Here is a 25,758-nt window from a genome sequence, read left to right as displayed (position 1 = left end):
TGGGAAATTGGCAAAAATGTGAAAATACTGAGTTTTTTTGTGCGTAGAATCTACAAATCAGCCACGATCTTGAAAAAAGCACACAACAGTGAAGGGGTGAATCTATAAAACATCAAGAGTGCAAAACACACACACACACAAACACACTTTTATACACAAACACACCAAAAAAATTCAGATACATGTGTTTTGCATTTTTAAAATGCTCAGTTTGTCCAGCAGATGGCATCCATCTCATTTCAAAAATTGCTTTTATGAGGCCTAGGCTTGACTCTAAAATGAAATACAGCTTTAAAAAAAAAAAAATAATAATAATAATAAATAAATATTTTTATGTTCAATGGGGGGAAATTTTGTCATAATTATTGCATCAATATTAATTGTAAATGTTTTTTATTTTGGAAATTTTCTCGAAAGAAAAGAAAAAATATTATAAAAAACGAGTAAAAAAAAAAAAATCAGGATTTTAATATGAATCCCACCCTTTGGGTCGAACGAACAACCCCAGAGGGTTAATATAATACATTGTAAATAATTGCTGTGAACATCTCAAAACAGACTTTGTTGGTAATTAACTGCATTGCAAGAATTGCTCCTGATTACCGACATTTTACATAAATGTCTTATAATTAAATAATATTAAATACTAAACTGCATATTTGTATATAATTAATTGCATTAAATGAATCTGACGGCACTATTGAGAAGTGGACTGTACCTTCTCCCCGATCTCGGTCTGGTCTCCTCCAGGAAGCACTTCCAGGTCAGGGGTCAGCGCGCAGGCCTCCAGCACACACCTGTACTTCTGCTCCTCGTACGGTCTTCCGAAGAGGATGTTGTCCCTGAGAGAGGCGTTCTGGATCCAGGCCTGCTGTGGGACATACGCCACCGATCCCTGCCGGAAGAGGAGAGCAGATTAATGCCCTGCACACACACACACACACACACACACTGTGAGCTAGTAAAGAAGCCTCACCCGTATGGAGATCTGGCCCTCGAGCTTCACCATCTCTCCCAGTAGAGCCGACACCAGTGAGGTCTTCCCACAGCCCACGTGACCCACCACCGCCAGCAGAGAGCCCTGAGGCACCAGCACATTAATGCTGCACACAGGAGAGACAGACTTACTGCATACACACCACTGAAAATAACTCGCTTTCGTGTAAAGTATTATAATAAGATACAACATAATTAAGTGTATTTTGTGTATCTAAAAAAGATTCAGTCAATCAACTGAAGTCTAGGTCTCCATTAAAGTGTGTTTGTTTTGAGCACACTTGGCTTTACTGGAGTCATGTAGAACGCCCTTATATGGAGATAATGGGTGTGTGTTATGCTAATTAGGACCTGCTGACACGCCCACTCATTTAGAATGGACCCTTTTCACATTTTCAGTTCCATAGCGGTGAACAGAAACTACAACACATATACTAACCTGAGCTAGATTCATGATGTAAAGGGATAATTCACTCAAAAATGAAAATTATGTCATAAAAAAAAATAGTGCTGGGCAACAATTAATTGTGATTTATCGCATCCGATAATAAAGTGGTTTATTGCTATATTATTATCTGTGAAATAAAGTGGTTTATCACTATATTATCTGTGAAATAAAGTGGTTTATTACTATATTATTTTTGTGAAAAAATGGTTTATTGCTATATTATTATCTGTGAAAAATGGTTTATTGCTATATTATTATCTGTGAAATAAAGTGGTTTATTGCTATATTATTATCGGTTTATTGCTATATTATTATCTGTAAAATAAAGTGGTTTATTGCTATATTATTATCTGTGAAATAAAGTGGTTTATTGCTATATTATTATCTGTGAAATAAAGTGGTTTATCTAAAAAATAGTGCTGGGCAACAAATAAAGGTATATATGCATGTATGTATTTAATATTTAAGACAAATGTGTATAAAACATTTTTATGTATAAATATTTCTTAAATATATACATTCATGTGTGTATTTATATATACAAAATAATTACACAGCAAACAAATTTTTATTATTTCAGATGCGATTAATCACAATTAATTGTTACCCAGCACAAAAACCCATGGAAGCCCCATCAACTTCTTTTGTGTTCAGCAGAAGAAAGAAACTCATACAGGTTTGGAACAACTAAATGACTAAATGATACATTTTTTAGATAACAATCTCATTCTCTAGGTTTAATCTACATTAGAACGAGGGTAACGAATGCCACATTACAGATTAAACTTTAAACTTTTACAGATTAAACTTTAAACTTTAAATTAGACTAAAGTGCATTTATGTCAGTAATTCAACTTAAAAGGTGAAACTAATATATTATGCAAAGTGAGATATTTCAAGCCTTTATTTGTTATAATTGTGATGATTAAGGATTACAGATATGAAAACCTTTAATTTGTGGTTTTCATATCTGTAATCCATAATCATCAAAATTATATCAAATAAAGGCTTGAAATATCTCCCTTTGCATGTAATGAGTCTATATAATATATTAGTTTCAGCTTTTAAGTTGAATTACTGACAGAAATGCACTTTTGCACAATATTCTAATTTTTCGAGTTTCTCCTGTATTGTGGACATTGATTTCTTACTTGTCGAGAGTGACCTGGTCTTGTTTGGCCCATGCGAATTTCCCATTGACAACCGTCACGGCATATTCTGGAGAGAGAGAGAGAGCGTGAGTCAGCTGAAGTGCGAGTACAGTCACGATGAACAGAGATTTCACAATGACTCGGCATGAGAACCAGCGCAGAAACATAAACCCGCTGTGGTCAAGTGAAGCTTGTGTTCGCTTGTAAAACTACCGGAGGCGTTGTTTCTTCTGTCCACATTCTCTGGATCCAGTTCATCGTGACTCAGGAAATCCTGGATGCGCTTCAGAGACACGCTGGCCTGACGGAAGATTACAAAACCATGAGGTGGACAGGACTACTCCAACACATCACAAAGATGATCTCATCCCAGGAATATACTGAGCTGGATATTTCACAATCGTTTAAACAATCAGAACCTGCCACACCTTCTAAAACTAGCTCAGTTCTCTATATAACACACACACATATATATATATATACTGTATATATATATATATATATATATATATACATACATATATGTTATATATTCAGAACTGAGCTAGTTTTAGAAACACTGTAATAATGCTTTTACAAAGGCAAAATAATTGTCTGCCATCATCGTTATCTGTGAATAAGTGGTTTATTGCTATATTATTATCTTTGAAAAAATGGTTTATTGCTATATTATTATCTGTGAAATAAAGTGGTTTATTGCTATATTATTATCGGTTTATTGCTATATTATTATCTGTAAAATAAAGTGGTTTATTGCTATATTATTATATGTGAAATAAAGTGGTTTATTGCTATATTATTATATGTGAAATAAAGTGGTTTATTGCTATATTATTATATGTGAAATAAAGTGGTTTATTGCTATATTATTATCTTTGAAAAAATGGTTTATTGCTATATTATTATCTGTGAAATAAAGTGGTTTATTGCTATATTATTATCGGTTTATTGCTATATTATTATCTGTAAAATAAAGTGGTTTATTGCTATATTATTATCTTTGAAAAAATGGTTTATCGCTATATTATTATCTGTGAAATAAAATGACACACTGATAATAATCTTATATGTTTCTTAAGCATCATATTATTGAGTAATGATGCTGAAAATACAGCTTTGATCACAGGAATAAATTACACTTTACTGAATATTCACATAGAAAACTGATGATTCACATTATAATAATATTTCACATTTTTACTTCATTTTACTGTGCTTTGGACTAAATAAATTCAGCCTTGGTGAGCAAAAGAGACTCTTTCATAAACATTAAAAAATCTTGAGATCGTTAATGTTTATATATCATGTTTAATGGTGATTGACAGCTCTAAAGTTGTATTGAATCAGGAATATCTGTAATATTGAGAAGCCTGCTGAAGTGAAAGCTCACTTGTACGATGCTGCTGATGACTTGTGGAAGCATGTTCAGCGGGAATCTCAAGATGTTGAACAGAGACAAGGACACGAAGGCCTTCTCCGCATCCAAGACGTTTTCTTCATCCACTGTCACATAGACAGCAAACGTGGTCAAGGCCACCTGAAGGACATCAAGAGCACAAGCACACACTCATGAAGGGTTCAAGATTTCAGCAACAAAACATGTTTTTTCACTTGCCCAAACACATCATGACTAATGCACTTTTGAAACATGAGCCGACAACTTGACGCCGAGATAAGGATCTACAGCATATCAAAAATAAACATTTTGCCCTTTCCACACACTCTAAAATATATATACAGTATATATATATATATATATATATATGAAGAGTTCAGATGCAAAAGCCTCTAAATGCCATTTGAAATTTTCTTCTTTAATGATGATTTTTATCAAACTTGTATATTTAAGTTCAGTAATTTCACTTAAATAACAATTAATAGGTAATCTTCATTGCCATTTAAGTGAAATCACTTAACTTAAATATACAAGCTTGATAAAAATGATCATTCTAGAAGAAAATTTAAAATACGCACTTAGAGGCTTTTGCATCTGAACTCTTCATATATATATATATATATATATATCCTGGGTTGAGCCTTTTGGGTTATTTTTCCAGTGTTTGGGTAGTATTTGCGTAACCCAGATACTGGGTCAGACGTAATAACCCAGGGGTTGAGTTATTTATCGCAGACATTTTGCGACCTCTTCAGTAGAGATCAGTGCAGCTCCGTCAAAATTGTGTGTCTTCTGTGAAATACAGGTTTGAGTAAATTTAATTTTACCTCTAAATTCGTTATTGTTCTGTATATCCTTTAATTTTATGCAAAGCAACATACAGGGGGCGATGTGAGTCACCTAAACGAGTGTGGCGAGTCTTGAGAATATATATAAAATATTATAAAATATATATAAAATATGTAAATATATATATATATATAAAATTTTGATTTATACAGTAAAATATGATTGAAAATAAATGAATTATCATGCAAGCCAGTGGTTGTATTAATTATTTCTTTAAGTTTAGATTTTTTTTTAAGTATTTTTAAGTTTAGAAGATTTCAGTTAATCTGTAGACATTCATTCATGTATGAAGTAAAATAAATAAATAAATAAATAAAAGTATTATAGTAAAATGAATCAGCTATACTGGGTTAAATCAACCCAGTATGATGGGTTAAATAAACAACCCAATTTGCTGGGTCAAATTAACCCAACATGTGGCCTGTCCTATATTCACCCAGCCCTTTGGTCGAAAACAACCCAAATAGTTTTTTTTTAAACCCGGTGTTTTTAGAGTGCACACACACACACACAGGTCCAGGGATAGAGGAGTGTTACCAGGAAGGGTGCGCTGGTCCAGGCCATGGTGGACAGAGCGCTGAGGTAGGCCGTCTTCTTCAGCACATTCAGCTCCTTCTGTCGGATGGCCAGGATCTTCTCCTTGAAGGAGGTCTCCCAGGCGTACAGCTTCAACACCTTGATGCCGTTGAGGATCTCGTTCATCAGCTTGATGCGGTCGTCCTTGTGTTTCATCTGCTCCACCTGCGCACAGCATCACTTACACGCTCGTATTGCATTTAAATTAAAGTTTTAGTCATTTTGGGGTGCAGGTTTGTCTTATTTTTTATGTTCATGCAGATTTTATTATTATTTTTATTTAAGTTTTAGTTTAGTTTCAGTCCATCAAGATCAAATAAATGAAAATGATAAATAAATAATTATTATAGCTTTTAGTATTATTTTTAATTATTTTAAATTCCAGTTAGTTTTAGTAATTTTGCTGTGCAGTTTTTCTCATTTTTATTCGTTTCTTTCTGTTTTTAATGTCTATATAGATTTTGTCAGTTTTATTTCAGATTTTATTCAAATTTGCACATTTTTAACATTTTGAATTTGTTTTTATTTTTATATTTTCAATTTTAATATTAATTTCAAATAAAGTTTTAGAAATTTTGCTGTGTTTGTCTTTATAGATTTTGTTCATTTTTATTTCAGTTAAAGTTTTTATTCATATTTATTTTTATTTCAATTAATTTTTGTACATTTTTAGTAACTTTGTTGTGCTTTATTAGCTTTTTTGCCTATATGGATTTTATTTATTTTTCATTAACTTTTAGGTTGTTTTTTTTTAAGTTTTTGTAATTTTGTTGTGCATTTTTGTCATTCTTAGTTTTTATTTAGTTTCATATGTCTATGCAGAATTTATTCATTTTTAATATCAGTTTTAGTTTTCGTTAAAATTGTAAATGTATATATTGTTTTATTTAAGTTAATATTTTTAAAGTAATTTTGTTGTGCATTTTTCAGTTTAATTTGAGTTGTTTTAGTACATAAATAAATAAAAATTGAAAATGAGAAATGTTGCCTTGGCAACTATAGCTTAAATAAAATAAATGTTTTTTTTTCTTTTTATTACAATTTATTCTTTTTTAAGTAATGTAATGTTTTCATTGTAGTTTTAGTGAACTATCATGACTCTGGAGCAGATATGCAGACATCAATGACACTCGTGCTCTGTCTCTTTAAGAGGAAATGAAACTTCACAAAACATGTGACTAATAAGCTTGAGCTTTGAAAACCACGGCAGATGAAGATATATTGATAAGCAGCAGAACTGAGGCCGTTGTGTGAACAGACTGACCCAGTTTGTGTCTGAATAAGTGTCAAACATGTTTCCACAATCCAACATACGCTGTAGAAATCGTTCTTTCATTGCCACAATTAAAAAAAAACTAGATTTCAACTAAATTTTATGCATCAGTCATTCAATTTAAGGTTGAAATGTTCAGTAATAAATAACAGCATCTGTGTCATTGAATTATTCACTCAACTACGGGAACGTTACTTCTGAAAAGGACAGCTGACCTGGTAAGTTCTGGTCTTCATGGCGATGAAAGCGTTGAATGGAATCAGCAGAACCATCACGGCCACACCAGCCAACACCGACGGACCCAGGTTCTGGAGAAACACAACAATCGCTCACGTCTTCAACAGCTGACATCACTGCGACACGAAACCACTGTCATAGCAGAAGTCTCGAGATACTGTTCGTTCCACTCAGATTTTAGTAAAAGCTTTAGTAATTTTTGTTTTTTTTTGGCCATTTACCAATCAGATCAACGTGTGATCGTCAACCAGTGAATGTCTGAGCTGGTGCGAGTGAGTGGAGGCGGGGCTCATTTGCATATTCATACTAAATGAGGCAAGGGTGTCGAGTTACATTCAAGCTTTTTCAAGTAAAAATGCTTAAATATGTAATTTTGGTGATCAGAGATGAGTTTTAAGGGATACAATTATTGATAATTTCACATAATTCACATTTAATAAACGTTAGACTAACGTCCAACTGAAACGCTTCCGAAAATCATTCCATTTTTGTTTAAAGACCAAATAACTCTGATCTAACGTTCAATTAACGTTATTGAAAGAATGTTTGTCCATAACTCTGTTACTTTTTAGAATTTATTAAAACTGTTTTTTTAAATTTTGTGTTTTTTTTTGCCATTTTTGAATGAGAAAAAAAAGATAAATGTGGCCCTCGCAACTAGCTGAAAAGTTTTTTACATTTTATTTAATTTTAGTTAACGTTTTATTCATTTTGTTTAGTCTTTCAGCCATTTTTTTTTGATGATTTGATGATTTTTTTGATGATTATGGCTTACAGATATGAAAACCCCAAATTCAAAATAAGAATATTGTGAAAAGGTTTTAATAAGCTGTAAGCCATAATCATCACAATTATAACAAATAAAGGCTTGAAATATCTCACTTTGCATGTAATGAGTCTATATAATATATTAGTTTCACCTTTTAAGTTGAATTACTGAAATACTATTACACTCTAAAAAATGCTGGGTTGTTTTAACCCAATTTTGGGTAAAATATGGACAAACCCAGCCAATTGGGTTAAAAATATAATTTAAAAATGTAACCCAATGGCTGGGTTTGTCCATATTTTACCCAAAATTGGGTTAAAACAACCCAGCATTTTTTAGAGTGTACTATTTTTCGAGTTTCACCTGTATATATTGTCTTTCAATAATTCAATCATTTTTCATTCACTTCTTCATAAATATATCTGTTTTCAAGGGTTTTGCAGGTTTTTTTTTTTTTAAACAATCAAATTGAAGCTCTTTATGCACCTTGTACGAATAATTAACATGTCTGAACTTTAAAATTAATCATGTTTTTCTGAACGCCAGGTTTCATGATAATTAAGAAACACATGACGGTCGATACGAACTGTTCTTCGCCTTGTTGCAAACGAACCTGAATGTCATTTTCATTCAGAGATGATGGCATGTTACGTTCATCTAATTTGGGGCAGTTTGATTGGACGCACAGCCTTTAATGTCAAAAAAAAAAAAAAGAAAGAAGGCCTAACAGGGAAATGTATTTTACATGATTATATGCCTCGAAGCATTTTAGATTTGCATTTAGAGTTTCATAGAGAAACATTGTGTATGAACATGGTCATCCGTTTAACACACAGAGCAAGGGGAAGTGTTTCGATGCAAATGTGTAAAGCTTCACCTGCCACAGGAAGAAGAGCGCCAGGATGATCTGCAGCGGCGCTGACCACAGCATGTTGAGGAAGGTGGTGAGATCCATGAAGCGCTGAGCGTCCACAGACATCAGATTGACCACCTCGCCCACCGTAGACGAGCGCTTGGCTGCGTTCGTGATCACTAGAGACTGCGGAGACCGGCGAAAACGTGTCAAATGTGCTTCCACAATCCAACATACACTGTAGAAATCAATCTTTTCATTGTCACAACAACAACTAACTAAATTTAAGGTTTAAACTGTGAAAATGTTTGAATCTTTTCTGTCATTGAATCACAAATGACTGAGTCATTGAATCATTCACTCAACTCTTTTGGGTTATTTGAATGTTAAAGTCCCCCTGTGGTGAAAATCAAGCTTTTAATGTTGTTTATATGTGTTTTTAATCTGCTTTAACACACACACATGTGTGTAAGTTGATAAGTGGACAGCATTGCTGAGTATTTCCTCCTTAAAACTGCAGTGAACCAAAGACAGACTCAAAAAATCGCTGGTGTTTCTGACGTCACAAACCACCTTGTAACCAATCAGATCAACGTGTGATCGACAACCAGTGGAGTGAGTGAGTGGAGGCGGGGCTCATCTGCATATTCATAGAACCGTGCATACTAAATGAGTCAAGGGTGTCGAGTTACATTCAATATATTTTAAGGCATGATGAAAAAAATTAAAAGATTTTTGTTTAAATATGTAATTTTATTGATCAAATGATTTTAAAATAAAGATTCCAATTCATCACGTTGTAAACATTACAGAAACGATACATTTGAATGTTCTCTCACGCTTTTATTTGTTATAATTTTGATGATTATGGCTTACAGATATGAAAACCCCAAATTCAAAATTAGAATATATCTGTAATCCATAATCATCACAATTATATCAAATAAAGGCTTGAAATATCTCACTTTGCATGTAATGAGTCTATATAATATATTAGATTCACCTTTTAAGTTGAATTACTGACATAAATGAACTTTTGCACCATATTCTCATTTTTCGGGTTTCACCTTTCGCCTGCTGATTCATTTCAAAGCTTTTTCTAATGCAACATCCCATGACAAAGTCTATTATTTGCTTTTTAAATTCGAGGAATAATGCCGGCGATGGAGAGACGTACTTAAATGTGCAACACCCACGAGTGAAGCTCATGTGAGTACAAAGCAGCTCTAGGTAAAAGTGCACAGATGTGTGTGAACAAGCCGTCACGCCTAACACACCTCCGGCAACTGAAACCCCTGCGCTATTCCTCTCTAGAGCAGTGGAGCAGAGGTTATTACCAAATCACTGTGTGTCTGCAACTGGCACACTTACACTTCTATAAACACAATGTCATGCTGGCGTCATGCTTGCATTTTAAATTAAACACATCTTTTAGAAGGTTTAATGTTTATTTTGTAACTCTTGTTTCTGCCAGTCACAGCAAAATAGTCATAACACATTCAAGTGCAAGTTACTCTTAACATACAGGTGAAACTCGAAAAACTTTCAACTTAAAAGCTGAAACTAATATATTATATAGACTCATTACATGCAAAGTGAGATATTTCAAGCCTTTATTTGTTATAATGTTGATGATTATGGATTACAGATATGAAAACCTTTTCACAATATTGTAATTTTGAATTTGTGGTTTTCATATCTGTAATCCATAATCATCACAATTATAACAAATAAAGGCTTGAAATATCTCACTTTGCATGTAATGAGTCTATATAATATATTAGTTTCACCTTTTAAGTGTTTTCATTGGGACTTAACGCACTGCATTTATCATAATGAACAGACAAACCTGTAATAGTAAACCATGGATAAGTAACTTGAGTTTTGAAAGCTGCAGTTTCTAGGACTATGAAAGGTCAAAATAAAGTGCTTCCTTATTATTTAACCCCCTAAAACTAGTTTAAAAGCTCAGTTCGCCCTTCTGTCATTATTTACTCGTGTCATTCCGAACCTATATTTGCATGTGCAGATGTATGCATTTCTTTCTTTTGCCTACACGAAACAAGGGGCCCATTGTGTAGACTAAAAACACTTTTGAGATATTGTGTTACAGAAGAAAGAAATGCAAAGAAAACCGGCTTACAGGGAGCGTTCTGTTCTGAACAAACGTTTGTTCACAGTTATCTGGTTTTTAATAATGCTCTCAAAACATTAGTGTATATATTGTTCATGGTGGATGTTCACCTAACGTATTTTAAACGTTACTACTTGCGTTCAGCAAACATTTAAAAGTAATGTTCCCATAATATTTGCAGGATGACAAACTAGAATGCAACGTTAAAGTCCCTCTGTGGTGAAAATAAAGCTTTTAATGTTGTTTATGTGTCTGTGGTGTTTTATAAGCTAAACAGAGAAGGTTCTCAGCTCTCAGATTCTGTCAATTTTATTATGAAATTCAAACAATAGCGTTTTGGCGCTTGTAAATGTCACCTGACAGATCGTGAACCGAACATATCTAAATACCCTTTACTAGTTAATGGTAAATGAACATGAATGAACAATAGGGGTGTTGAATATGGAAGCTTGTTTCCGCCACTGATTAAAAAAAAATAATAATAATTGCGACTATTTATTTCACAATTGCGAGATATGAAGTCAGAATTGAGAGAAATAAAGTCGCAATTGTGAGATATAAAGTCAGAATTCTAAAAAATAAAGTCGCAATTGCGAGATATAAAGTTGTAATTCTCAGAAATAAAGTTGCAATTGCGAGATATAAAATCGCAATTCTGAGAAATAAAGTCGCAATTGCGAGAAATAAAGTTGCAATTTTGAGAATTAAAGTTGCAATTGCGAGATATAAATTCGCAATTCTGAGAAATAAAGTTGCAATTGCGAGATATAAAGTTGCAATTTTGAGAATTAAAGTTGCAATTGCGAGATATAAATTCGCAATTCTGAGAAATAAAGTTGCAATTGCGAGATATAAAATCGCAATTCTGAGAAATAAAGTCGCAATTGCGAGAAATAAAGTTGCAATTTTGAGAATTAAAGTTGCAATTGCGAGATATAAATTCGCAATTCTGAGAAATAAAGTCGCAATTGCGAGAAATAAAGTTGCAATTTTGAGAATTAAAGTTGCAATTGCGAGATATAAATTCGCAATTCTGAGAAATAAAGTCGCAATTGCGAGATATAAAGTTGCAATTCTGAGAAATAAAGACCCAATTCTGAGAAATAAAGTTGCAATAGCGAGATATAAGCTCGCAATTCTGAGAAATAAAGTTGCAATAGCGAGATATAAAGTTGCAATTCTGAGAAATAAAGTTGCAATAGCGAGATAAAAAAAATCGCAATTCTAAGAATTAAAGTGGCAATTGCAAGATATGTCATAATGTGGTTTTGTGTTTTGTCATTAAATCGCTGGTGTTTCTGACGTCACAAACCATCTTGTAACCAATCAGATCAACGTGTGATCGACAACCAGTGGACCTCTGAGTGAGTGAGTGGAGGCGGGGCTCATTTGCATATTAATAGAACCGTGAATACTAAATGAGGCGAGGATGTCGAGTTACATTCAAGATATTGTACGGCATGATTAATTTTTTTCAAGTAAATGTCATTTTGGTGATCAAAGATGAGTTCTAAGGGATGCAATGATTGACTACAGCGGGACTTTAATGTTCACAAAAAATGTTTTCTACATACAAATATTGCCTTCTGGTCTACACGAGTGTTTTCTTGCATGGAGACGCTAGTACACACCTTCCTGTAGATGGCTCCGATGATCGCAGAGCGAAGCCTCATGCCCGTGACAAAGCAGTACTGAAAGTGCTGATGCAAGATGAGGGTCTGTAAGAGGGAAGTGCCGAACATCAGGAACGCCAGCGCGTAACCCCACCACAGCGGCGCGTGCGTGTTCTTGGTGAAGTCAATCAACATCCTGACAGTGAAAGGAGAATCAGGTTAAAACCACACCTCTGTGGATCGGATTGCTCATTTCATGCAATGTGGTTTACATCAATCATATTTACACAAACAGTCAAAGGTTTGGAATAATTAAGCCTCTTCTGCTCACCAAGGCTGCAAAATACAGTAGAAATTGTGAAATATTATTAGAACGTAAAACAGCTGTTTTCTATGTGAATATACAGTAAAGTATAATTTATTCCTGTGATCAAAGCTGAATTTATTTGATCAAAAATACAGTAAAAATTGTGAAATATTTTTAGAATTTAAAATATCTGTTTTCTATGTGAATATACAGTGAAGTGTAATTTATTCCTGTGGTCAAAGCTGAATTTATTTGACCAAAAATACAGTAAAAAATTATTATACTGTAAATCGTCTGTTTTCTATGTGAATATACAGTAAAGTAATTTATTCCTGTGATCAAAGCTGAATTTATTTGACCAAAAATACAGTAAAAAATTATTATACTGTAAATCGTCTGTTTTCTATGTGAATATACAGTAAAGTCATTTATTCCTGTGATCAAAGCTGAATTTATTTGATCAAAAATACAGTAAAAACAGTCAAATATTATTATACTGTAAATCGTCTGTTTTCTATGTGAATATACAGTAAAGTGTAATTTATTCCTGTGATCAAAGCTGAATTTATCATCATTACTCCAGTCTTCAGTGTCACATGATCCTTCACAAATCACTCTAATATGAGGATCTGATGATCAAGAAACATCTATGATTATTATCAATGATGTGTTGCTTTATATTACTGTTTTGACTGTATTTTTGATCAAATAAATGCAGCCTTGTTGAGCATGAGAGACTTGTTTTAAAAAATAACTTATTCAAAATGGCAAAAAGGACTGTAGAGAAACATATTTGCATCGCGTTTGCATTGTAAAACATGTGTGGAGAGTGTGAAAAGCATACGTGGCGAGAGCAAAACAGCATGCAAACGATTTTACAGGCTTCTATGGAGAAAATATTAATTTTACTCCTTCCAGCTAATCAGCGCGTTTCGTGTTTGCTCTGCCTGTTATAAATAAACAAAACAAATCTATGCATGTAATAAAAGCCATATCTAGGTAAATGTTAAAGGAACAGAAAAGCTATTGTGTCTGTTGTTATCAGACTGTCTCATATTACACCTGTTGGTTTAATAATGTCATACAGGTTTGGAACCAAATGAAGAGAGTAAATGTTCAACATCTTTATTATGGATCACTATATTACATTAAGGACAGGGCTGACAACTCTCTCACATTCACACGCAACTCTCGACTCTTTTCTCACGCTCTCTCTCACACATTCACTTTCTCACACGAAGCAAAGAGGACACTGACACCGACAGATATAAAACACATTATCAGATTCTGTCAATTTCAGTACGAAAGTAATTCAAACAATATACCGTTTTGGCGCTTACGATCGCCTCATTTCAGGCATCTCTAATACTCTTTAAAGTTTATAGGCTAAACAGAGAAGGTTCTCAGCTCTCAGATTCTGTCAATTTTATTATGAAATTCAAACAATAGCGTTTTGGTGCTTGCAAATGTCATGTGACATATCGATCTCAAAAATACCCTTTACTAGTTAATGGTAAATGAACATGAATGAACAATAGGGCTGGTGAATATGGAAGCTCGTTTCCACCACTGATTAAAAAAAATGATAATAATTGCGACTATTTATTTCACAATTGCGAGATATGAAGTCAGAATTAGGTGAAATAAAATCGCAATTGCGAGATATAAAGTCACAATTCTGAGAAATAAAGTCGCAATTCTGAGATATAAAGTTGCAATTCTGAGAATTAAAGTCGCAATTCTGAGAAATAAAGTCGCAATTCTGAGAAATAAAGTCGCAATTGCGAGATATAGTCACAATTATAAGAAATAAAGTCGCAATTGCGAGATATGAAGTCGCAATTCTGAGAAATAAAGTCACAATTGCGAGATATGAAGTCGCAATTCTGTGATATAGTCGCAATTGCGAGAAATAAAGTCGCAATTCTGAGAAATAAAGTCGCAATTGCGAGATATAGTCACAATTATCAGAAATAAAGTCGCAATTGCGAGATTTAAAGTCACAATTCTGAGAAATAAAGTCGCAATTCTGAGATATAAAGTCGCAATTCTGAGATATAAAGTTGCAATTCTGAGAAATAAAGTCGCAATTCTGAGAAATAAAGTCGCAATTGCGAGATATAGTCACAATTATAAGAAATAAAGTCACAATTGCGAGATATAGTCACAATTATAAGAAATAAAGTCGCAATTGCGAGATATAGTCACAATTATAAGAAATAAAGTCGCAATTGCGAGATATAGTCACAATTATAAGAAATAAAGTCACAATTGCGAGATATAGTCACAATTATAAGAAATAAAGTCGCAATTGCGAGATATAGTCACAATTATAAGAAATAAAGTCGCAATTGCGAGATATAGTCACAATTATAAGAAATAAAGTCACAATTGCGAGATATAGTCACAATTATAAGAAATAAAGTCGCAATTGCGAGATATAGTCACAATTATAAGAAATAAAGTCACAATTGCGAGATATAGTCACAATTATAAGAAATAAAGTCGCAATTGCGAGATATAGTCACAATTATAAGAAATAAAGTCACAATTGCGAGATATAGTCACAATTATAAGAAATAAAGTCGCAATTGCGAGATATAGTCACAATTATAAGAAATAAAGTCACAATTGCGAGATATAGTCACAATTATAAGAAATAAAGTCGCAATTGCGAGATATAGTCACAATTATAAGAAATAAAGTCACAATTGCGAGATATAGTCACAATTATAAGAAATAAAGTCGCAATTGCGAGATATAGTCACAATTATAAGAAATAAAGTCACAATTGCGAGATATAGTCACAATTATAAGAAATAAAGTCGCAATTGCGAGATATAGTCACAATTATAAGAAATAAAGTCGCAATTGCGAGATATAGTCACAATTATAAGAAATAAAGTCACAATTGCGAGATATAGTCACAATTATAAGAAATAAAGTCGCAATTGCGAGATATAGTCACAATTATAAGAAATAAAGTCGCAATTGCGAGATATAGTCACAATTATAAGAAATAAAGTCACAATTGCGAGATATAGTCACAATTATAAGAAATAAAGTCGCAATTGCGAGATATAGTCACAATTATAAGAAATAAAGTCGCAATTGCGAGATTTAAAGTCACAATTCTGAGAAATAAAGTCGCAATTCTGAGATATAAAGTTGCAATTCTGAGATATAAAGTCGCAATTCTGAGAAATAAAGTCGCAATTCTGAGAAATAAAGTCGCAATTGCGAGATATAGTCACAATTATAAGAAATAAAGTCACAATTGCGAGATATAAAGTCGCAATTCTGAGAAATAAAGTCACAATTGCGAGATATGAAGTCGCAATTCTGTGATATAGTCGCAATTGCGAGAAATAAAGTCGCAATTCTGAAAAATAAAGTCACAATTGCAAGAAAAGTCAGAATTGAAACATTTTTTCTCACAATTGCAAGTTTATATCTCGAGATTCTAACTTTATATCTCGCAATTGTGAGAAAAAAAAGTCAAAATTGTGAGATAAAAAGTCGCAATTATCTTTTTTTATTTTTCTTTCTATGGCGGAAACAAGCTTCCATAGTTGAAAGATACAGTACAACTTCCCGAAATGAATATGCCTCATACATAATATCGATCAATCTGTGTTAACCACGAAAAATGGTCGATAAAACAGCTGGAGAACAATATCACATAACGTAACATTTACCTCAGGAAAAAAAAATTAGCTATAGAGAGGAATATTTAGCAAAATATGTGCACTGCAATATATTACATATTTGTTATATTTTTACTTATGTTATTCAAATATTATAATGCTGTTATTATAACAAAAACGCATTATATTTCATTGGTTTTAACCTTTAATAATAATACCAGCTGACAGGTCTCTCTGTGTGTTTACATATGCCATAAGGTGAGGTTTTTTTTCTTGAGAAAAATGAACATGTAGCTAACATTTATACCAAATGAATCAATATAGATTCAAAATCAGAAGAATTGGACAGCAATCGTGAAATTTGTGTCGAGCAATAATAGTAAAAACGGTAAATGTAAATATTGTCCCAACTTAATTCCATAAATCTCACTCAGCTAAACTCAAAATCTGGCAGCCCTGATTAAAGAAAACGCATTACAACCCTGTGAGCTGTAAATCTGAGAACTAGTAGATAAGAGTGATTAAAGATCATATTACATCACACACACACACACACCTGAGCAGCTGCGGGTTGACGAAGGTGATGAGGTCCTGCAGGAGTTTGTAGGCGGAGCCGATGAGGAAGTAGGGCCCGAAGGCGCGGAGCAGCGCCCGCAGGAACGAGGGCTGCCGGGACTCCTTCCGCGGGGTCAGCAGAACCTGCGCCTCCTCGGGACCCACGTGGTTCGTTTCAGCGCCGCCGTCCGCTTTCGTGAACGCGGCCTGGTCCTTCACGCTCTGCTCACTGCACACAACAATCAACTCTGAGCTTCAAATGTGCTTTGGATCGTCAGTACTACATTTTTCTAAATGTCATAATCATTTTTTAACAAGCAAGTATTCATTACTTCAATCAGCTCAATCAATTATTACATTGTTTAAATTAAAACTTTTTTCGCTAACTGTGATTTTGCATAATATGTACATTTCTGAAATAGTTTCCTCTGATAACAGATCACTGTAAATTGTAATTGTAAAATTGTGAACAATGTGGATTGTGTAAAACACCCTACCAAATGCATAGTAACACCCTAGCAACCACTCACAATGGCCAAGGAGCTGCATAGCAACACCCTAGAAACCACCCAGAACACTCCTAGTAACTGCAAAGGAACATCTTAACAGCAACTACCCACAATACCATATCAATCACCTTGTAACCACACAGAACACCCTAGCAACTGCATAGCGACACCCTCGCAACCACTCAGAATAGCTTAGGAAACGCATAGCAACAAACTAGAAACAACATAGCAACCAGAACACCCAAGAACTGCATAGCGACACTCTCACAACCACCCAGAATAGCCTAGGAACCACATAATAACACCCTAGAAGCCACCTAGCAACTACCCAGAACACCCTAGCAACTGCATAGCAATATCCAAGCAGCAACCACACACAATAAATAGACAGACAGACAGACAGACAGACAGACAGACAGACAGACAGACAGATAGATAGATAGATAGATAGATAGATAGATAGATAGATAGATAGATAGATAGATAGATAGATAGATAGATAGATGGATAGATAGATAGATAGATAGATAGATAGATAGATAGATAGATAGATAGATCGATAAAATATCATGACAACTGTGAAGCATAACACCAAAACAGCAGAAATACAAAACACCTGAGCAATACCATAGACACATGTAGCAACCACACAGAACACCCCAGAAAGCAGCAGCATAGCAACACCCTGGCACCCTAGTAACCATAGTGACAACCACCCAGAATAACATAGCAACTGACCAGAACACCCCAGCAACCAAACTAACTAGAAACAACATAGCAACCAGAACACCCAAGAAACTGCATAGCGACACTCTCGCAACCACCCAGAATAGCCTAGGAACCACATAATAACACCCTATAGAAGCCACCTAGCAACTACCCAGAACCCCTTAGCAACTGCATAGCAACACACTATTAACCACCCAGAAGAACTCTTGTAATGTGATACTGATTGTGAAAATCTTGCAACCAAAAAACGGAGAATCTTTAGCTTGAATGACTGTGTTTTTGAAGACATACCTCAGCGCTTTGGCTTTCTCCACCTCCCATTGGTTGAGCAGACTGGGGACCACCAGCGCTGAGCTGTCCTGCTGGTTCAGGGACCACAGGTCTTTATTCTCCAGCGGAGACTTGTAGCCTTTAATGGCCATACTGCAGAACAGAAGCAAAACATTCAACCCCCTGGCGCTCTTCGCGTGCATGTGTTTATTATTTTATTTATGTGTTTATATATTTCTTTTTCGGTCATTGTTGTGTCGGATTTTTTTTAAATGTAATTAATGTTCTATATTTTAGTTTGATTATGTTTTTTATTTAATATTTTGTATTTTTAGGCAATTTTTTTTTTTTACTAAATTATAAGTATTTATAGTCCATTTATTCACTTTTTGAGCCAACTTAATCTGCGGTAAATCTTGAACGCTTTAGAGCGACAGACTGAAGTTTGATCTCTTTTCAATGACGATACTGGCAGATTATTGCTGGAGTGAAAAAAGTATTCAAAAGTAGTTTTAAAAAGTGAACTTTAAAAAAGTAACAATTTTTTTAATAAAAAATATTGTATTATTAGTGTATTGTTATGAAAAAAATGCTATTTTTAATTTTTATATGAAATATATATTTTCAAAATCACATTTTACTCTAAACTTTTTTTTTTACTCTCATCATTTGAGCTTGATATCTCAGTAAACGAGCGTTCAGTGAGAGTGTGTTGGGCTGCAGTACCGAACGCCTCCACTAGAGGAAACTCGTCTTTATTCATTTCCAATGCGCTCATTTTTTACCTCAAGTGTGACTATTTCTTACAGGACCCGTTCGAATCATGTCCATGATTTATTTGTGTGTTCACACAGCAAGTGCCAAAACCTTTACCAAGTTTCCAACCATTCTGATGAATAAATAAATAAATAAAGGTAAAATGTTTTGGCATTAACACAGCAAACAGGGAAAGTTCTCAGAACAAGGTTCAGACGCACTGTCCCTTTAAATCCTCCTTCAGCTCGAGCACTGCAGAAGATCTGTGCAGCATTAAAACCCCTTAAAGAGCATATTGGAAAAAATCTAAATTTATAGATAACCTTGCATGAAAATACCATATGAAAAGTTAATTCAGGATTTAAAATGTTTTAAAACAACATCAGGGCACTAATTTAGTAGATAAAGTGAGCATTTCTTGGACTGCTCGTAAAAACGGCTTTTTTTTCTCCAACATCGCCATCATTTATCATCGTCATGGTAAAATTTTGTGTTCGTGGAGGTTGCAACAAGAATATTTTCATACTCATAAGGCGTGTCCAGACCTTTATTTTAGCAATGAACATGAAAAATCATGAAAAAATGGTAGAAACCTCCGTTTGTTTTCATGCCAAAAGTTCAAAAGATAGCATCCATTCAATTATTTTGGAAAAAAAGGTCTGAAAAGTTTCAAATAAATTATTAATTGACCATGTGTGATGTGGCAGCCCGCTAAGACGCACATATATGTTCTTTGTATGTGTTTCTTAGAGGTTGAATTCATATCAAAATATGCCAGACTTCCCATACCACTTATGAATAAAATCTCTACTTCCTAAATTGTATGAAAATTGTGTAAATAAGGGTTCATATCACTCCTGAGGCGCCCTTATATGGGCAGTGATGGAGTCTGGTTTTGCCCTAGTGGAAAAGTTCGGTACTGCGCCCAAACAAAATCTCACAGAAAGCTCATTTTTTGAGATATCAAAAATATATATTTTATGTAAAATATGAATAATTATATTGATAAACTCAAACTTCTATAACTTTTTTCTGTTTCACCTTCTTAAATTATTTCACTTCTACAAAAATCTGCCAAATGTCTTCTTTAAAACAAGACCAATTATATGTCCAAAGCATTCTTGAATTAAACCATTTAAGTTCAAAATTTGCATTTTCATGCCTATTAAAAAAAGGAGGGGGGTGACAGTTAACAGGTTAAGACGTCTTGTAACTGAGCCAAAACACACACTCGCCTTGTAAACCACCAAAAGGTCATTTTTGAGAGGAATCCGGCAGTCGTTTCTGGACACACATTCTGGAGAAGAAATAAAAAGCAGCACTTCAGTTTCATTGCTCTGACCTTTCGAATCTCTTTTTCTTTTTAATCAATCTCTGATGACGTATTATGAAGACAGTACAATACACACACACACTCACAGGGTCTGTGCCGGCCCTGGAGAAGAGAGGGGGCTTCTCGTTGAAGCAGGACAGGATCAGTTCAGTCAGGATGAGGCCGAAGTACATGTAAAACGTTGTGAACCTCAGCTTGTCTCTGACCTCGTTCTGAAACAGAGAAAGCAGCGTTATCATCACTCATAACATCTCTACACTCGCCCGCGGCTATGAACACACTCAACCCCGCTTTTATGAGCACAGATCTGAGATATCTAGTTTTATTAGATTTTTCAGATGTTTGACAAAGCTCAGGCATTGTCCAGCCGGCCCACATCGGACATTCCCTCAGACTCACGCCGTCGGTCACGCTCTCTGGTGTGTGTGTGTGTGTGTCGGGTTTAATCTGAACAGTGTCATAGTGAAATATGTCCTCGTTTGGCTTAGCAGAAGTATTTTAACATTACTGTAATAAACAAATTATTCTTAATAAAATAAGCATGTAATTAATTGCACAGCATGCACAAACAATATTTATATTAATAAATTAAACAATCTGAAAATGTTATAATAATAGTATTAATAATATTATTACAATAATGTTATTAAATTAATATATTGAAAAAATTTAAATGCACAACATGCACAAACAATATTATGGTATTAATATATCAGAAAAATATAAATGCACAACATGCACAAACAATATTATGGTATTAATATATCAGAAAAATGTAAATGCACAACATGCACAAACAATATTATGGCATTAATATATCTGAAAAATATAAATGCACAACATACACAAACAATATTATGGTATTAATATATCTGAAAAATATAAATGCACAACATGCACAAACAATATTATGGTATTAATATATCTGAAAAATATAAATGCACAACATGCACAAACAATATTATGGTATTAATATATCTGAAAAATATAAATGCACAACATACACAAACAATATTATGGTATTAATATATCTGAAAAATATAAATGCACAACATACACAAACAATATTATGGTATTAATATATCTGAAAAATATAAATGCACAACATGCACAAACAATATTATGGTATTAATATATCAGAAAAATGTAAATGCACAACATGCACAAACAATATTATTAAATTACTGTAATATATCTAAAAGATATAAATGCACAACATGCACAAAAAATATTAATATTTTTGAATTCATATATCAGAAAAATATAAATGCACAACATGCACAAATGTTGCACATTAATTGCACAGCATGCACAAACAATATTTATATTAATAAATTAAACAATCTGAAAATGTTAAATGCACAACATGCACAAACAATATTAATATTTTTTAATTCATATATCGAAAAATATAAATGCACAAGATGCATTTTTTTTTTATTAATATATCAGAAAAATATAAATGCACAACATGCACAAAAAATATTTTTTAATTCATATATCAGAAAAATGTAAATGCCCAACATGCACAAACAAAATTCATATTATTATATATATTTGATGTCTAATATAAAATATTTACACGTTCCTGTTGAGTATGGCGCTTCAGTTCATAGGTTCAGTTTCCAGGGATGCATGAAGTGAATAAATAGGAAAACTTTAAATGCAACGAAAATCAATTTGCATAACAGCTATGCATAAATAAAAACTCATAATCAGACGACATGTGTTAGGGCCAGGAGCAGAATCAGATGAGTTTGACTAGCGGAGTGACAGCCCTGAGCTGTGTGTGTGAGATAAGCTGTCTTAAGCAGGTTTGAGGAACAACAGCAGCACTATTCTCTAAAACACCCGTGGCCTGAGCCGAACTCTTCATAACATGTAGGTCAACAGACGCATGTGACGCTACTGAGAGATCAACGATGCACACACGCTTGGACTCGAGTCTCAGCACTGACCTCTTGTTTGGCATGCAGGATTTTGGACCGGAAAGGCACAATGGCACACAACACTGAGATGGTCCAGAATATGAAGAGCACACCGGACGACTGCACTCCTCGCAGCCTCTCGAACTGGATCAGGAACGTGGCTAGCAACTGGAGTACACAAACATGTTTTACACGACCTTCTGGGCAGAGATACACCACTTTTGAACAGTCTGTCTGTATTCTTAACAAATTAAAGTTATTTATAAACTAAACTCTGAACGCACCAACACATTGGAAAAACAGCTCAAAATCACACATCGTAAACTAAAAATACAATAATACACTACAGGTAAAACTGGAAAAACGGGAATATGGTGCAAAAGTAACCAGTAATTCAACTTAAAAGGTGAAACTAATATATCATATAGACTCATTACATGCAAAGAGAGATATTTCAAGCCTTTATTTGTTATAATTGTTACAGATATTAAAAAAAAAAACCTTTTCACAATATTGGGGTTTTCATATCTGTAATCCATAATCATCAACATTATATCAAATAAAGGCTTGAAATATCTCACTTTGCATGTAATGAGTCTATATAATTAGTTTCACCTTTAAAGTTGAATTCCTGACATAAACGAACTTTTGCACCATATTCTCGTTTTTCCAGTTTCACCTGTATGTCTACCAAAACACTGCAAACATGTCTCAAAACAAAAGAATTATTCAAAAACACTACCAACAGGAACATTTAGTCAATCATCGCACAATGTCATAAAAACACTAACATCAGAAACTGCATTATTGTAAAGTATGTGTGTGTGTGTGTGTGTGTCAGGTCTGCCCTTATACGATAGACAGTGTATTGTATTGATCATAGATTGTGTTTTGCACTGCAGTTTCTTTTCAAGCCAGATGTTGTGCTAACTGTGTTAAGAGTTTGGGAAAATTGTTAAAAGGATTGAAAAAATTGGCATATTAGTGATCATGATAGATTTAATTACCTGCCATTTATGTGTCTAGTGGTTAAAATACTGGAGATGTTTTTCTTGAAAATGTGTTTATTTCTCATTTAAGGTCATGAATCTGCCTGCAAAGTTGTAAAATGTGCCTTATTTCAAATGTGACCAAAAAGTTACTTCATAACGGCTGTCCACACACTCAGTGCATTCATGAAAGTGAAATGACACTGGCACACATTGAACTGTGCTGAGAATAAGCCAGTGCTGCAGTTGCTTTCATTGAACATCATTCACACATATTCGTCAGACGTTCTCACTTACCATCGTCATGCCGACTATTAAAGGTGTAACAAAATATATTGGAGGTATAATGTGATCCTGGTTCATCTCATGAAATGAAGAAAACAGGTCTGTCCAGCATACTATCCACAATATCAAGCCAAGAGCCTGCACACACACATATAAAGAATCATTACACACAGATCACAGAGGACTGAAGCCACAAACATGCACATATCAGGAACATTACTAGCATTAATTGACCGTTTGTTCAGTTATCTGGGCTCTCATTTATAAAACTGTGTGTACGATCACAAATAAAAGTGCGCCAGAAAGCCCAAAATATCCAGACTTGTGTGTTTTGCATTGTGTTCATATTGCTCCTCCCTGAAATAACCATATGTGAGCTGACAACACCTCGTTTGCTATGCATATCCTCATCTGCATATCATTTGCATATGCATATTCATGCACGTGATCCCATATGTAACGGTACAAGACATTAGGAGAATATGAGATACGGATCTGCAAGGGATGCACCGATATGAAACTTTTAGCCGATACCGATAACCGATAATTCTTTATATTTGAAAGCCGATAATCGGCCGATAAACTTAAATCCAAAGTTTTATCTAATTTTGAGAGCCTGATTACAAATACAAAAAAGTCTCACAATTAAATCCACGTCCCAAGCGCACGATTATAATGATGTTCTCATTATAGTGTTGTATAGCCGATGTGACAGATTTGCGCTTCACATGTTGTACCGAACCGTATTTTCTATTTTTGAAGAGATTTCAATCATATTTCAAGACATTCAAAAACATAAACAGTGCTCAACAAGCGTCTCAGCTGAAGGGAATAATACATTATTTATCGGCTTTAATATATCGGCCCGGCCGATAACGATAACATTAAAAATTAACATATATCGGCCGATACCGATATGCTGGCCGATATATCGTGCATCCCTAAGTTCTAAAAATCATTAAAATCACTAAAATAGTATAGAATATAATTAATCTTTACCACTGGCCAAACAGTATTTTTAATTGCTTTATATTTTTAATGTAAGCAGAATGTGCATTATTGATCATTATTTGTGTGTAAATATTTCCACGAGTTCTGCTATTATCATGCGCTGAGTGAACATTAAAACAGGAAAAGTGTTCAAACGCATTGCATCCACTACAAATATTTCTATTGATTAGAATATAACACATTTTGTATCTTCTCTGTGATGATTTGATGCAATTTAAGTACTTTTCTCCATGAATGAGAATGGCATATTTAATCTAAATGTGTATATCAGATGTGAATTGAGCAAGTGAGTGCACGTGAATTTTGTGATCCGTTGCAGCACTGGAAATAATGTTTGCGTTACGTTAATGGGGACGATATCAGCATAACATTCTCCGGGAGATCTCACCGTTTTGATTCTGTTTAACACAGACATCATGATGTATCCCCTGCTGTTCCTCCGCAGGTAGAGGATGTAGAAAGGCGAGGTGACCCACAGGTAGATGCAGGGAGCCCAGGGCAGGACCGACAGCTGGAAGCATTCTGGGAGATCGGGCCGGTCCGAGTGCAGCGTGAGATTGGGCTGTTGAGGGAGCAGAGGCAAACAGAGCTTAAAATCATCAACAGCAAATCAGATTTACGCTTCTTAAACGGATAATTCACCAAAAAATGAATATTAGCCCATGATTTACTCGCCCTTAAGCCATCCTAGGTGTGTATGACACTCTTCTTTCAGAAAAACACAATCAGAGTTATATTAAATAATGCCCTCCTGGCTCTTCCCAGATTTATAATGGCAGCGAATGGCCGTTTCTGTTTTGAAGTCCATAAAAGTGCCTCTATCCATCATAAAAGTGCATCTGTCCATCATAAAAGTGCATCTGTCCATCATAAAAGTGCATCTGTCCATCATAAAAGTGCATCTATCATCATAAAAGTGCATCTATCCATCATAAAAGTGCATCCATCCATCATAAAAGTGCATCTGTCCATCATAAAAGTGCATCTATCATCATAAAAGTGCATCTGTCCATCATAAAAGCGCATCTATCCATCATAAAAGTGCATCTGTCCATCATAAAAGTGCATCTGTCCATCATAAAAGTGCATCCGTCCATCATAAAAGTGCATCTGTCCATCATAAAAGTGCTTCTATCATCATAAA

General features: G+C 34.2%; 1 protein-coding gene across 2 annotated transcripts in view; it reads right to left on the bottom strand.

The window, feature by feature from the left end:
• Positions 1–25,758, bottom strand: part of abcc3 (ATP-binding cassette, sub-family C (CFTR/MRP), member 3) — a 71,456-nt gene that overhangs the window by 30,966 nt on the left and 14,732 nt on the right. For both annotated transcript variants that reach the window (XM_089121748.1, XM_089121749.1), the window contains exons 2-17: positions 25,003–25,176; positions 23,616–23,741; positions 22,360–22,497; positions 20,488–20,613; positions 20,304–20,365; positions 18,334–18,465; positions 16,806–17,033; positions 12,314–12,491; positions 8,573–8,734; positions 6,905–6,997; positions 5,378–5,581; positions 3,986–4,132; positions 2,809–2,896; positions 2,596–2,662; positions 977–1,103; positions 719–895 (exon numbers count right to left, since the gene is read on the bottom strand). In XM_089121748.1, coding sequence (XP_088977874.1) covers positions 719–895; positions 977–1,103; positions 2,596–2,662; positions 2,809–2,896; positions 3,986–4,132; positions 5,378–5,581; positions 6,905–6,997; positions 8,573–8,734; positions 12,314–12,491; positions 16,806–17,033; positions 18,334–18,465; positions 20,304–20,365; positions 20,488–20,613; positions 22,360–22,497; positions 23,616–23,741; positions 25,003–25,176 — 2,229 coding nt within the window. The remainder of the gene's footprint in view (positions 1–718; positions 896–976; positions 1,104–2,595; positions 2,663–2,808; positions 2,897–3,985; positions 4,133–5,377; positions 5,582–6,904; positions 6,998–8,572; positions 8,735–12,313; positions 12,492–16,805; positions 17,034–18,333; positions 18,466–20,303; positions 20,366–20,487; positions 20,614–22,359; positions 22,498–23,615; positions 23,742–25,002; positions 25,177–25,758) is intronic.

The sequence above is a fragment of the Pimephales promelas genome, chromosome 17 (assembly GCF_988280905.1).
Source record: "Pimephales promelas chromosome 17, fPimPro1.hap1.1, whole genome shotgun sequence".
Lineage (NCBI taxonomy): Eukaryota > Metazoa > Chordata > Actinopteri > Cypriniformes > Leuciscidae > Pimephales > Pimephales promelas.
Note: the sequence above shows the minus strand (reverse complement) of the source record. Positions and strands in the feature narration are given on the sequence as shown.